The 14,112-nt window shown below is 41.9% G+C and overlaps 1 protein-coding gene and 1 pseudogene across 5 annotated transcripts in view; one reads left to right on the forward strand and one right to left on the reverse strand.

The window, feature by feature from the left end:
* Positions 1 to 4,524: 4,524 nt before the first annotated feature.
* PAAF1 (proteasomal ATPase associated factor 1) overlaps positions 4,525 to 14,112 on the reverse strand; it is a 51,339-nt gene continuing 41,751 nt past the window's right edge. For 4 of the 5 annotated variants that reach the window (XM_031653147.1, XM_031653149.1, XM_031653146.1 and 1 more), the window contains 3 exons: positions 13,145 to 13,227; positions 7,590 to 7,672; positions 4,525 to 4,985 (listed from right to left, as the gene is read on the reverse strand). In XM_031653147.1, the coding sequence (XP_031509007.1) occupies positions 4,908 to 4,985; positions 7,590 to 7,672; positions 13,145 to 13,227 (244 nt within the window). In that variant the 3' untranslated portion in view covers positions 4,525 to 4,907. The remainder of the gene's footprint in view (positions 4,986 to 7,589; positions 7,673 to 13,144; positions 13,228 to 14,112) is intronic. The other variant, XM_031653148.1, reaches the window with a different exon arrangement.
* On the forward strand, positions 9,673 to 10,517 carry LOC101016624 (annotated as a pseudogene).

Here is a 14,112-nt window from a genome sequence, read left to right on the forward strand (position 1 = left end):
GTGATAAAGCAAACATAATACAAAGTTGACAACTGGGCCAGGCACGGTGGCTCACACCTGTAATCCCAGCACTTTGGGAGTCTGAGGCGGGTGGATCATTTGAGATCAGGAGTTTGAGACCAACTGGCCAACATGGTGAAACCCTGTCTCTATTAAAAATACAAAAATCAGTCAGGCGTGGTGGTGCACCCTTGTAATCCCAGCTACTCAGGAGACTGAGGCAGGAGAATCGCTTGAACCCGGAAAGCAGAGGTTGCAGTGAGCCAAGATCGCGCCACTTGACTCCAGCCTGGGTGACGGAGTGAGACTCTGTCTCAAAAAAAAAAAAAAAAGTCAGCAACTGGGAGATTTGGGTGAGGGTGTACTGAAATCCTTGATGCTATTCTTTTTTATTCTTTTTATTATTTTTAAATATTTCTCATGTCTGTTGCCTATCCTTTGTACTATTCTTGCAATTTTTCTGCAAGTTTAAGGTTATTGGCAAAATAAAAGTTAAAACAGAAAAAGAACATAAAAGTATATGCACAAAGAGTATTGTTTAGAAAAGAAATCTACCTATTGTGAGGCCTGTGCCTGGTACCAAGTACATGCTGAATAGCTGATGCTGCTGCCAGCTTTTCAGGTCTGGAGAGAAAGGTATTTCTCATAAGAAGTCACAAGGCGGCATCCCAAAGCCAAGAAACACCGTCTAGCACAGTTCACTGAGTCTGTAGAGCTGTCAGTGTCCTACCCTTCCTTACCCAGAATGCACTCCTTAATCCTAAAGAAAAAAAAGAAAAAGCTTTGTCTGCTAAAAACAGGGGCTCCTTCCTTTCACAGCGGACAAGGCTATGGAGCACCTGAGAGCTGGCCTCCTTTCCTTCTGTTTGGGTCTGGATTTCAGAGCAGCTGTCAAGGGTCACTGTATATATCACAACTGGGACATCGACTCTAGAGACCTATGAAAAGGAGTGGACGAATGTGGTGGCAATGTAGAATAGTGAGCCCTGGAATGGGAACTCACAGACATTCACGTGTTGTGTGTACTCAGCCATATCTTTCCTTATCCTGTTTTCTTTTTTTTAATAGTAAATTGACAATTTATACCTGTTTATAATTATGGGGCACAAAGTCCTATTGTGACTTATAAATTATCCCACAATGTGGGATAATTAAATCAAGCCAGTTAACATATCCATCACCTCATATGCTTAACATTTTTTGGGTTGAGAACATTTGAAATTTACTCTTAGCAATCTACCATGCTATGCAATAGATCTCAAAAAACAATATATTCCTCCTGAGACTTTAAGCCCTATGACTATCATTTTCCCCATTCCTACTCCCCACGTCTCTGTAACCACCATTCTACTCACTGCTTCTATATATATAAACACACATATATTATATATATTATATATTATAGTATATTATATATACATACATACAATATATATGTAAATATAATATGCATATATAAAATATATGTATATATACATAAAAATATAAAAGTATCAAAATATACACGTGTGTGTGTGTGTGTGTGTGTGTGTGTGTGTATATATATATATTTTTTTTTTTGAGACAGTCTCGCTCTGTTGCCCAAGCTGGAGTGAAGTGGTGCGATCTCAGCTCACTGCAACCTCCACCTCCCGGGTTCAAGTGATTCTCCTGCCTCAGCCTCCTGAGTAGCTAGGATTACAGGTGCCCACCACTACACTTGGTTAATTTTTGTATTTTTAATAGAGACAGAGTTTCCTCATGTTGCCCAGACTGGTCTCCAACTCCTGGGCTCAAGCAATCCACCCACCCCAGCCTCCCAAAGTGCTGGAATTACAGGCATGAGCCACCACGCTGGCTCTTCTACTCACTGCTTCTATGAGTTTAAATGTTTCAGATTCTACAAATAAATGACAACGTTTCATCCTGTTTTGTTTTTCTTGAGATAAGAGTCTTGCTCTGTCGCCCAGGCTGGAGTGCTGTGGCCCAATCTCGGCTCATTGCAAGCTCTACCTGCCGGGTTCACGCCATTCTCCTGCCTCAGCCTCCCAAGTAGCTGGGACTACAGGCGCCTGCCACCATGCCTGGCTAAATTTTTTTTTGTATTTTCAGTAGAGACGGGGTTTCACTGTGTTAGCCAGGATGGTCTCGATCTCCTGACCTTGTGATCTGCCCACCTCAGCCTCCCAAAGTTCTGGGATTACAGGTGTGAGCCACCACACCCAGCCCATTTCATCCTGTTTTTTTTTTTTTTTTTTTGAGACGGAGTTTCGCTCTTGTTGCCCAGGCGAGAGTGCAATGGCACAATCTGAGCTCACTGCAACCTCTGCCTCCTGGGATCAAGTGATTCTCCTGACTCAGCCTCCCAAGTAGCTGGGATTACAGACATGCGCCACCATGCCCGGCTAATTTTGTATTTTTAGTAGAGACAGGGTTTCTCCATGTTGGTCAGGCTGGTCTCGAACTCCCGACCTCAGGTGATCCACCCGTCTTGGCCTCCCAAAGTGCTGGGATTACAGGAGTGAGCCACTGCACCCAGCCTCATCCTGTTTTCTTAATCTGACTTCTTAGATGTTCCACCTGGAGCTCCTAGGATTTAATATTTCTAAGTTCTGGAATATGTCCATTCTGGTCTACCTGACCCTGTCACAAATTGCACCTTGAAATGAAATTGCTCTGGTCACAAAGGTCTCTTGCTCCCTGCCTGTGATTACACAGTGTAGCAGGTGTATAGACTGTCCAAGGAAGCCTCTGGTATTTACTGTATTGAGTCTCAGTTTCCTTATCAGAATAAAACAAATAATAACATTTGCTTTTTGATTAGATATATAAATATAGTATCTAGAACAGAGTAGATATTAAATGAATTACAGTATTTTCTTTTTACACTTTGGTTTAAGCAACAGGGTGTTGTAGAAAAAAATGGGATTTAAAGTTAAGACAAAGTTCCTGGTTGAGTGTGGTGGCTCATGCCTGTAATGTCAGCACTATGAGAGGCCAAGGTGGGAGGAACACTTGAGTTCAGGAGTTTGAGACCAGCCTGGACAACAAGGTGAGACTCTGTCGCTACAAAAAATTTTAAAACTTAGCCAAGTGTGGTGGTGTGCACCCATGGTTTCAGCAACTTGGAAGGCTGAAGTGAATTGCTTGAGCCCAGGAGGTTAAAGCTGAAGTAAGCTGTAATCATGCCAAAGCACTCCAGCCTGGGCAACACAGCAAGACCCTGTCTTTAAAAAAAAAAAAAAAAATTTACATGAGAATACACCTTTAAGAACTCTGGTGGCCGGGTACGGTGGCTCACACCTGTAATCCCAGCACTTTGGGAGGCCAAGGCAGGTGGATCACGAGGTCAGGAGTTTGAGACCAGCCTGGCCAACATGGTGAAACCCTATCTCTACTAAATACACACAAAAAAAATTTAGCCGAGCATGGTAGTGCATGCCTGCAGTCCCAGCTACTCAGAAGGCTGAGGCAGGAGAATCGTTTGAACCTGAGAGGTGCAGGTTGCAGTGAGCCAAGATCGCACCAGCCTGGGTGACAGAGCGAGACTCCGTCTCAAAAAAAAAAAAAAAAAAAAAGAACTCTGTCAACAATATTATTACCCCAGCCAGGAATGAAATGACCTTCCTCCCTTAAATAAATTGAAATCTTAATCTGCATGTCCCAGCTCAAGTGTCACATCTTTCAAGAAACTTTTCTCTAATAATCTCAAAAATATAAATAATATGGTATCCACATTCTGGACATTATTAAAAAAGAATGAGGAACATCTACATGTACTGAGATGGAAAATCTCAGAGACATTAAGTGAAAATAAGCCATGGAATACATACATTATGATTCCATTTTTATGTTTAGAGAAAAAAGGACCATGCCATTCTCTCGCTTAAAACCCTTCAGTGGTTCCCCACTGCCAACCACTTGAAGTCTGAGCTCCTTAGCTGATATTCCTACTCCTTCACTAGCTGGGCTCTGCCAACCCCTGTGGCCTCATCTCCTACAGACCAATCTTGTCATTTTGAGCCCTGGGTTCCAGCTGTGACTAAAGTGCCCTCCACCATTTCTTCCTCTAGATCAGTGGCTCTCAAGCTTTAGCATACATCAGAATCACCTGGAATCCTTGTTAAACTACAGCTTGCTGGCTGCACCCGTAGAATTTCTGATTTAAGTCTAGGATTGGCTCTAACAATTTCTATTTCCCATCAAGTTCCCCGGTGATACTGATGCTGCTGTTCTAAGAACCACACTTTGACAGCCAATGCCTTTACAATGATTATGACTCAATTTCCTCACCTACATATAGGCTGACCAATTATGTTGGTTTGAGACTGCCCCAGTTTTGGTACTGCAAGTTTCAAGTCACAGAAAACCCCTTAGTTCCAAGCAAACTGGGACAGTTGGTTACCACCTGCATAAGAATCTCTTACAGGACATTTGTTGCTACTGCCAAGCAGGCCTTCTCTATGGTCAGGCAACAGGGAGTGCTGAGGAAGGAATTCCATCATCCTAACCGACTTTTTGCTGGAGTAAGAGTTTTTAACAAAGTTTTTCATATTCAGGCACCTCCAAACATATTTTCTTTATTTCCTCCAGAAAACAAGTTTTAGTACTGAGATCCTTGTAAACATTTAACACAACTGGTTTAAGAACAAACTAAAAGCATCTATATCCTTGCCCTGTGTTGCTGGGGTGCGTTTATACAAGGAGAAGTTGGGACAAATGCAGTGGGCCCAGTGACCTTCCTATTCAGTTCAAAGTAGGTCTTGGCATGAGAGTTCCATATAGCCAGTACAGCTGACTTTCTGTGATTTCCAAGGGGTGCCCAAGACACTAAGGGCCATGGTCCTTGGGAAGGTCTGATGATGTTTCTGCTCATTGTTGATCAGGGTCAAACCTTTTCACTAACCAGGACTGCTCTTTCCAAGAAGTCAGAGGTCAGAAAGCTGGTAGCGTCGTACAAGACCATCTCGACAGCATGTGTAGATCTGCTTCTCCCATGTGGCTACCTAGAACACAAGAATTCACAGTGAAAAGGAAGCCTGGGATTCTTCCATTTCAAAAAGACGGAGGCTTATGATTGATAGACACTAGTCCCAGGGAGTCTGAGAAGGCTTTATGAAGGCAACAGAATTACATCCATGATTATGTGCTTACAAAAATTGCTGGCTCATAGTGATGCCAGCATCCCAATCACCAATGGTTGGGATGCACCCATGACTATAGAACAGAGAAACTAATCGGTCCAAGTGGAAAGCAAACCCATTAGTGTTGTTCAGGTTGAGCACAGATGGTCTGCCTCTGGGGAGGAGATGGTTCATAGATGAGCTTGGCTACTCTTGAACCTTATAAAATTGGATACAAAAAAGTACTGAATATGTGTCTTTTTTTCTGAGGAGGATTTCATCAACTCTTCAAGGAAAACAGCATGAATTCTGGAGTTAACTTAATCTCAGCTTTACTACCAACAAGCTGCATGACCTAGGGCAACTTTCTCAACCCCCCGGGCCCCAGTTGCCTCATTTGTACAATGGAAATATGTTGATTCAAAATATGGAACACTATACAAGAATTTTGTTTGCTTTTTGTTTTTTGAGACAGAATCTCGGCTCTGTCGCCCAGGCTGGAGTGCAGTGGCACCATCTTGGCTCATTGCAAGTTCCGCCTCCCGGGTTCACGCCATTTTCCTGCCTCAGCCTCCAGAGTAGGTGGGACTACAGGCACCTGCCACCACGCCTGGCTAATTTTTTGTATTTTTAGTAGAGATGGGGTTTCACCGTGTTAGCCAAGATGGTCTCAATCTTCTGACCTCATGATCCACCCGCCTCGGCCTCCCAAAGTGCTGGGATTACAGGCGTAAGTCACCACACCTGGCTAGAACACTACACAAGAATTTTAAAAAATGAAATGGATGGCCAGGCACAGTGGCTCACGCCTGTAATCCCAGCACTTTGGGAGGCCAAGGCAGGCCTCAGTCGGGAGTTCGAGACCAGCCTGACCAACATGGAGAAACCCTGTCTCTACTAAAAATACAAAATTAGCCAGGCGTGGTGGCGCATGCCTGTAATCCCAGCTACTTGGGAGGCTGAAGCAGGAGAATCGCTTGAACCTGGGAGGCAGAGGCTGCAGTGAGCTGAGATCGTGCCATTGCACTCCAGGCTAGGCAACAAGAGCGAAACTCCATCTCAAAAAAAGAAAAAAGAAAAAAGAAATAGATCTATATGCATTTACCTGGAAACAGCTCTAAGACAGTAATTTAAATAAAAGTCACAGGGCACTATATAGAGAATAGTCTCAATTATGTACAAACTGAAGATAAAAGTATATTATTCACATCAATACATAAAGATGTAAGTGTACAAATTCTCTGAAAATAGTCTTGAAAAATATGTGCCAAACTGTTAACGCTAGTTACTTCTGGAAAAGAGGAAGGGAACCAAAAAGGTCGTAAAGGAGACTTTTAAATCTGTATCATTCTGTATTGTTTGAACTTTTACAGATATTAATTGTACAACTTTTTTTAAATTATAGGAAAAAATAGGAATAATAATACCTACACTTCAACAAATGGTAACAAAGATTACATGAGATAATGTATATAAAATGTTCAGCACAGTGTCTGGTCAATAAATATTTCCCCTTTTGTTTTTCTCTTTCTATTCTAATCAAATGAGAAAATCAGTCCAGAAGTCTTAATAATAATAATAATGAGTAATATTTATAGAATGTATTTACAAGGAGTTTTCATATTACTATCTTCATTTTACAGATGAATTGACAGACTAGTGAGGTAAAGTAAGTTTTTAAGTTTCTAGAGCCAGTAAGTGATGAACTTTTTTTTTTTTTTCTGAGACAGGGTCTCACTCTTCGCCCAGGCTGGAGTGCAGTGACACGATCACAGCTCATGGCAGCCTCAACTTCCCAGGCCCAAGCAATCGTCCCATCTTGGCCTCCCAAATGAGTAGCTGGGACTACAGGCATGTGCGCCACCATGCCCAGCTAATTTTTCTGTATTTTTTGTAGAGATGGGGGTCTCATCTTATTGCCCAGGCTGGTTTCGAACTCCTGGGCTCAAGTGATCCACCTGCTTCAGCCTCCAGAAGTGCTGGGGGTACAGCTGTCAGCCAGAAGTCACTATTTTTTTTTTTTTTTTTAGAGATAGAGTCTCACTCTGTTGCCCAGGCTGGAGTGTTGTGGTGCGATCTCGGGGCTCACTGCAGCCTCCACCTCCCAGGTTCAAGTGATTCTCCTGCCTCAGCCTCCCAAGTAGCTAGAACTACAGGCGTATACCACCATGCCCAGCTAATTTTTTTGTGTTTTTAGTAGAGATGGGTTTCACCATGCTGGCCAGGCTGGTCTTGAACTCCTGACCTCAAGTGATCCACCTGTCTCGGCCTCCCAAAGTGCTGGAATTACAGGCATGAGCCACCATGCCTGGCCCAGATGTCACCTCTGACTTAACCTCTTAATTTCTTCCCATCCTACCACACTGCCTATACAATAAGCACTATTTTATCATCCCTAATGACCACAAGGTATCTGGATTCAGTCTCATAAAAGCCCTAGATCTCCCATGAGAATCACCCAGGTCTAGTGTTGTCTCAGGCCTGTACCTTGTACACAGGGTCACAGTCAGCCCCAGTGAGCTCAGTGACATAGTCTAAGTCTTGCTGGACAATAAAACAGCTTCCATCACCTGAAAGGCAGAAAGAAAACTGATATAACTAAGAGAAAACTCTATCCAGAGTTTTAACACTCAGTATTTTTATTTGCTTCTGCAGTATTTTTATTTTTATTTACACTGTAGATCACTAGTGTAAAGAAGATGGTCCAAAGACCCAGAATGGCAAATAGATCTTATTATGTGGGCCATCTCTTTTTTTCAGACAGAGTTTCGTTCTTGTTGTCCAGGCTGGAGTACTATGCCGCAATCTCAGCTCACTGCAACCTCCACCTCCTGGGTTCAAGCAATTCTCCTGCCTCAGCCTCCCAAGCAGCTGGGATTACAGGTGACCGCCACCACACCTGGGTAATTTTTGTATTTTTAGTAGAGATGGGGTTTCACCATGTTGGCCAGGCTTGTCTCAAACTCCCGACCTCAGGTGATCCATCCACCCGCCTCAGCTTCCCAAGGTGCTGGGATTACAAGCGTGAGCCACCATGCCCGGCCTATGCGGGCCAATTATGATAACCCATAGTGGCTGCCTAGAATGCTGAGCTGGGGTGGATTTGAAGAGCAAGTGCGAGTTCTGTGGGAAGAAGGGATGTCTTTGATTAGCAATGCCAGCCAAAGGCACAGAGCAAGCAACCACAGGTGTGTGTGTGTGAGTGTGTGTGTGTATTTATAAACTTATCCTAGATTATTTTTAATAGGGAATGTCTAAAAAAATGTCCTTAACATTTTTTAAAGAAATATTTGTGTAGATATTCCCTATTAAAATGTTCCCAGATTATTCCTCAATCTGTAAATTTGACTGTATACACTAGGAGAAAGAGGACAGTTAACACTAAGAAAGTAAAAGTATATCTAATTCTTAAAAGAGCATGGACAAATGAAACTTGGGGTGATCTATAAACTGCTTAATGAGGTGATTTCTTTTTGTTAATATAAAAGTAGTAAAAATACAAAAAAAATTAGCTGAGCGTGGTGGTCCACGCCTGTAATCCCAGATACTCAGGAGGCTGAGGCAGGAGAATTGCTTGAACCCAGGAAGCAGAGGTTGCAGTGAGCTAAGACGGTGCCACTGCACTCCAACCTAAGCAACAGAATGAGACTCTGTCTCAAAATAAATACATAAATACATAAATAAATAGAAGTAGTACATGCTCATTGAACAAAACTTTAAAAATAAACAAAGCAGGGGTAGAAAAATCACCCCAATCTACCATTCAAAGGCAATTACTGTTAACATTTTTATCTATTTTTTTGTGCCTATTTTTCATGGTTGACAGCATGTGCATAAATGAATGTCTTTATGCATACAGTTTTTTCTGACTTTGTATATATAAAGACCTGGAAAAGAATCAGCAGATATTAATTAACCTTTTCAAACTTTTTGGAAATCTGAAAAACTGTTTTCCAAATTTATCTGTTAATCTACATTCCAAGCAGCAGCATATACAAGGTAGTACCTTACCCTTTCTTGCATTATTATTAAAAATCATCTTCTCCAAAAATGAATCCTTATCTTTGAGAGAGACATATAGAAATGCTGACAGGTGAAATAAGATGCTCATGATATATTTCAAAATATATGAAATGAGGAATGCAAGGGAATGGGTAAAACAAGATTAGCCATATATTGATAATAGCTTACGTTGGACAATGGGTATAGCAGGTTCACTGTGCTATTTTCTCTACTTTTAGGTATGTTTGGCAATTTCCATCAAAAAAGTTTTTTATTTTGTTTCATCTGGCAATTTAAATCTCCTCACTAATAATCAAAGAGTTCCAAAGGACCTCAAGATCATCTATATCCAACTTCTAAACCAGTACAGAACTCCCTCTACAGCACATGGCAGAGCGGCCAAACAGCCTACACTTGCCCATCGCCAGAGTTAGGGGTGCTCACTACCTTAAGGGCAGCTTCTTTCTTAAGAAAAATAAAGCTTTTCCTTTATAATTAACTGGAATGTGGTTTCTGATAACTTTCTCTTACTGGTCTTAGTTTTGTCCTCTGAAAACAGAGCTATAATCTTACTCCCTTTGCCTTTAGATATCAGTACTGGAAGTTATGTCTTGCGTTCTTCCCAGCAGAAAAGTAGAAAAGTACAAAAAATCTGCTCCTCTGGGTTGAAACCCAGGAGCCACCAAGATGCCAGCTTACCACTCTTCTCTCATGGATTCTGACACCGAACTCATTGGAAACATGGCACTGTTACCTATCAGAAGTCAATTCAAAGGACCTGCCCCAAGAGAGACAAAAGATATTGATACTGTGGATGAAGCCATCTATTACTTCAAGGCCAATGTCTTCTTCAAAAACTATGAAGTTAATAATGAAGCTGATAGGACCTTGATATATATCTCTCTCTACGTTTCTGAGTGTCTAAAGGAACTCCAAAAGTGCAATTCCAAAAGCCAGGGTGAGAAAGAAATGTATACACTGGGAATCACTAATTTTCCTGTTCCTTGAGAGCCCGGTTTTCCACATAATGCAATTTATCCCAAACCTGCAAACAAACAGGAAGATGAAGTGATAAGGGCCTATTTACAACAGCTAAGGCAAGAGACTGGACTGAGACTTTGTAAGAAAGTTTTCAACCCTCAGAATGATAAACACAGCAAGTGGTGGACTTGCTCTGTGAAGAGACAGTTCATGAACTAGAGTCTTTCAAGACCTGTACAGTGAAAGGAGCAGGGGCAGCCACCATCTCCAAAGCCCTAAGCGGCATTTTCCAGCAAGATATACACAATACTTTGCCTTTATTTCACAACGTTTTATACACAAGAGAGAAGAGCATGTCTTTACTTGAAAAACTCTTGATCAAGAATTCGGGTGGGAGAAAAGAAAGTGGGTTATCAACAGTGATTTGAAATTTTCTGCAGTATTAAGCTGGTGCTTAGTAAGCATAAGTAATAATAAAGAAATTTCAGGCCAGGCGCAGTGGCTCACACCTGTAATCCCAGCACTTTGGGAGGCCAGGACGGGCGGATCATGAGGTCAGGAGATCGAGACCATCCAGGCTAACACGGTGAAACCCTATCTCTACTAAAAATACAAAAAATTAGCCAGGCGTGGTGGCGGGCACCTGTAGTCCCAGCTACTCAGGAGGCTGAGGCAGGAGAATGGCATGAACTCAGGAATGGAGCTTGCAGTGAGCTGAGATGCTGCCACTGCACTCCAGCCTGGGCGACAGAGCAAGACTCTGTCTCAAAAAAAAAAAAAAAAAGAAATTTCTAACATTCCAAAAAAAAAAAAAAAGTACCAAAAGTAGAGCACGAGTCAGCTCTTCTCCACCTCCTACTCCTCATATAACCCACACATCACCTTGAAACAGAGATTTTTTTTTTTTTTTGAGAGGGAGTTTCACCAGGGATTACAGGTGCACACCACCATGCCCGGCTAATATTTGTATTTTTAGTAGAGATGGCATTTCGCCATGTTGGCCAGGCTGGTCTTAAACTCCTGACCTCAGGTGATCTACCCTCCTCGATCTCCCAAAGTGCTGGGATAACAATCAGTAAAATGGCCTGCAGGTAGGAGAGAAGAGGTGAGAAATATCGAGGCCTCAGGTGATCTATCCACCTTGGCCTCCCAAAGTGCTGGGATTACAGGTGTGAGTCACTGCGCCCAACCTTATTTTTTAATTTTAATTTTTTTTTTTTTTTTTTTTTTTTTAGACAGAGTCTCGCTCTGTCACCCAGGCTGGAGTGCAGTGGCGTGATCTCAGCTCACTGCATCCTCCGCCTCCCAGGTTCAAGCAATTCTAATGCCTCAGCCTCCTGAGTAGCTGGGACTACGGACGTGTGCCACCATGCCCAGTAATTTTGTGTTTTTAGTGGAGACAGGGTTTCATCATGCTGGCCAGGGTGGTCTCAAATTCCTGACCTCAAGGGATCCACCCGCTTCAGCTTTCCAAAGTGCTGGGATTACAGGCATGAGCCACCATGCCCAGTCACTATCTTTTTAATATTTTTTTAATTAAAAAAATTATTTTTGAGACAGAGTCTCGCTTTGTCACCCAGGGTGAAATGCAGTGGCACAATCATGGCTCACTGCAGCCTCCACCTCCTAGACTCAAGCGATCCTCCTACCTCAGCTTCCTGAGTAGCTGGGACCACAGAAATGAACCACCATGCCTGACTAATTTTTATTTTTTGTAGAGACAGGGTCTTCTATGTTGCCCGGGCTGGTCTCAAACTCCTGGGCTCAAGTGATCCTTCCGCCTCAGCCTCCCAAAATGCTGGGATTATAGGCATGAGCCACTGTGCCCAGCCCATTTGTTTTTTAAATTAAAAAAAAAAAAAAAGTTTTATAAAAATATTATATTTTGGAGTGACTTTAGGTTTACAGAAAAGTTAGTTAAAGATAATACAGAAAGTTCCCATATGCCCTTAATCAGTTTCAGGTTTTCCCAAATGTTATCACCTTACATTTGTCAAACTAAGAGGTCAATATTGGTACACTGCTATTACCTAAACACATACTTTTTTTTTTTCCACCAGTCTTTCCTTAACATCCTGGATCCAGTCTAGAATACCATTGACTTAGCTGTCAAGTTTCTTTAGTCTCCTTGGTTGACTTTTATTTTCAAATCACTAAGTTAATATAATCTGAAATGGACTCTGGACTTCTTGTTAAGTGAAGCAGTACACTTTCCTAACTGTTTAAACCATGTTCAGCGGAGTGTTCTGTAAATAACAGCCCAAAACATCCTAACTGATATACTGAAATGCTCAAGGTAGGTAGGTAGTCCCTCCAGGCTGTATAGTCCAGTCCTCCTCACCTGCATCATTCCTACAAGGATCCAGTGTCCCTTAATGTACACTTTGTTCCAGGCATTTCCCCAACATCATTCCTGAACTCCATTCCAAAGAGTTTGTCCTGGCTACACGAAGGTACTCGCTTTACCTAGAATATGTATGTAAAGCATCAAACACAGTACCTACTACATAGCAGGCTCTCCGGAAATGCTAGTGCCCTTCTTCTTTTGCCCCCCTTGCCTCATCTATGACTTTGCATACACAAAAGCTTCAGCTTTCAGTGTCCATCTTTACATCTCCAGTGGGTGAAATCTTTATCGGTTTACATGTCACCTAGTTCACAAAGACCTTGCTGACAGCACTCCTGCCTCTAGAATTAGCTATTCTCCATTTCCTCATGCAGTCTTCTGATGTAGTCCTTATCAAACTGGACTGCAATCATATGTTCACATGTCTGTCTGCCTTATTGTGAGCTCCCTTAGGGCACAAGAGTGGTGGACATTGAGCTAAATTCTGGGAATAACACAATGAATAAGGCACAGTCACCACCCTCAAGGAGCTTGAACTGGAGGGGGACGCAGACAATCACAACACAGAGTGATAAAAACTATTGATAGGTACAATATGCCAAAGAATCATGGAGGACCATGCCCCAACCCAGCCAGAGATTATACACTTAAAACTATGTTTAATTAACTGAACTACAAAGAAGCATCTCTCTCAATTGGCCCATGGACCCACCTTGGCTAGCAATGAATCCATCTCTGAAACTTAGCAGGGATAGAACTGGTGCTCCTGATCTGTGGATGACTTGTACTGGAGCCCTAGGATTCAAAGAAAGGGGAAATTTTACTTTCTTTCTTCAAAAGCAATACTTGACCATATTCACTAATCACATAAGAGCAAACAGGATAAAATGTGGAGAAAGATTAAACATTTCTATGGTTTCTTTCCTGGCAAGAACCTTACCTGGCAGATTAAGGTAATTCATTTAAAACCATCCATGTCTCTAAACATGAACTAAGTCACCACCCAAATCCTGAGTTTTTAAGGCAGGTATGACATGGGTTGAAGATAACAATATTAGCAGTATGTTAACCTTTTCACTTAACGAAAGAATTAAGATTTGTTGTAAAATATTAAAATTGTCAGGACTCTAAAAAGAAAGAGAAAGCTGAGTGAGAATCAATTTAATATATATGTAAGGGTGATTTTATAATAGTGATCAGAGATTCCCTATCTCTGTGGAGGCAAAAAAAAAAAAAAAAAGAAAAAAATATTAAGTAACTGAAATGATGGAAGAAAAGGTATAAGCTAGTCACCATCTACTGTAATTTCTTCCCTGCTCTTGGAATAAACTTAGAATGGCAGGTAAGGTCAAAGCAGCTCCTGTTTTCCTGCTGGCATCACTTCTCACCACTGCCCTCATATGCAGGGAACATACCTGTCATAGACTCCTGAAAACAATCCCTTTCACATGCCTTCATATATAGGATTGTATATATGGGATTCTACCGAGTCCAGCTCTTTTCCTCCTTCTTTACTTGGCAACTTCCTACTCAACAAGATCCAATGTTTCTCATTGCCTTGGAGAAGCAGTCTTACCTCCTTCCCTCTCCTTTCTGGTGCTTCCTTAAATTTCTGTGGCTAGCCCTGTCAGACAAGCGATCACACTGCACAACAGTCTTTTACTTGTCCATCTTTACCAT

This window comes from Papio anubis, chromosome 12, assembly GCF_008728515.1.
Source record: "Papio anubis isolate 15944 chromosome 12, Panubis1.0, whole genome shotgun sequence".
Classification (NCBI taxonomy): Eukaryota; Metazoa; Chordata; class Mammalia; order Primates; family Cercopithecidae; genus Papio; species Papio anubis.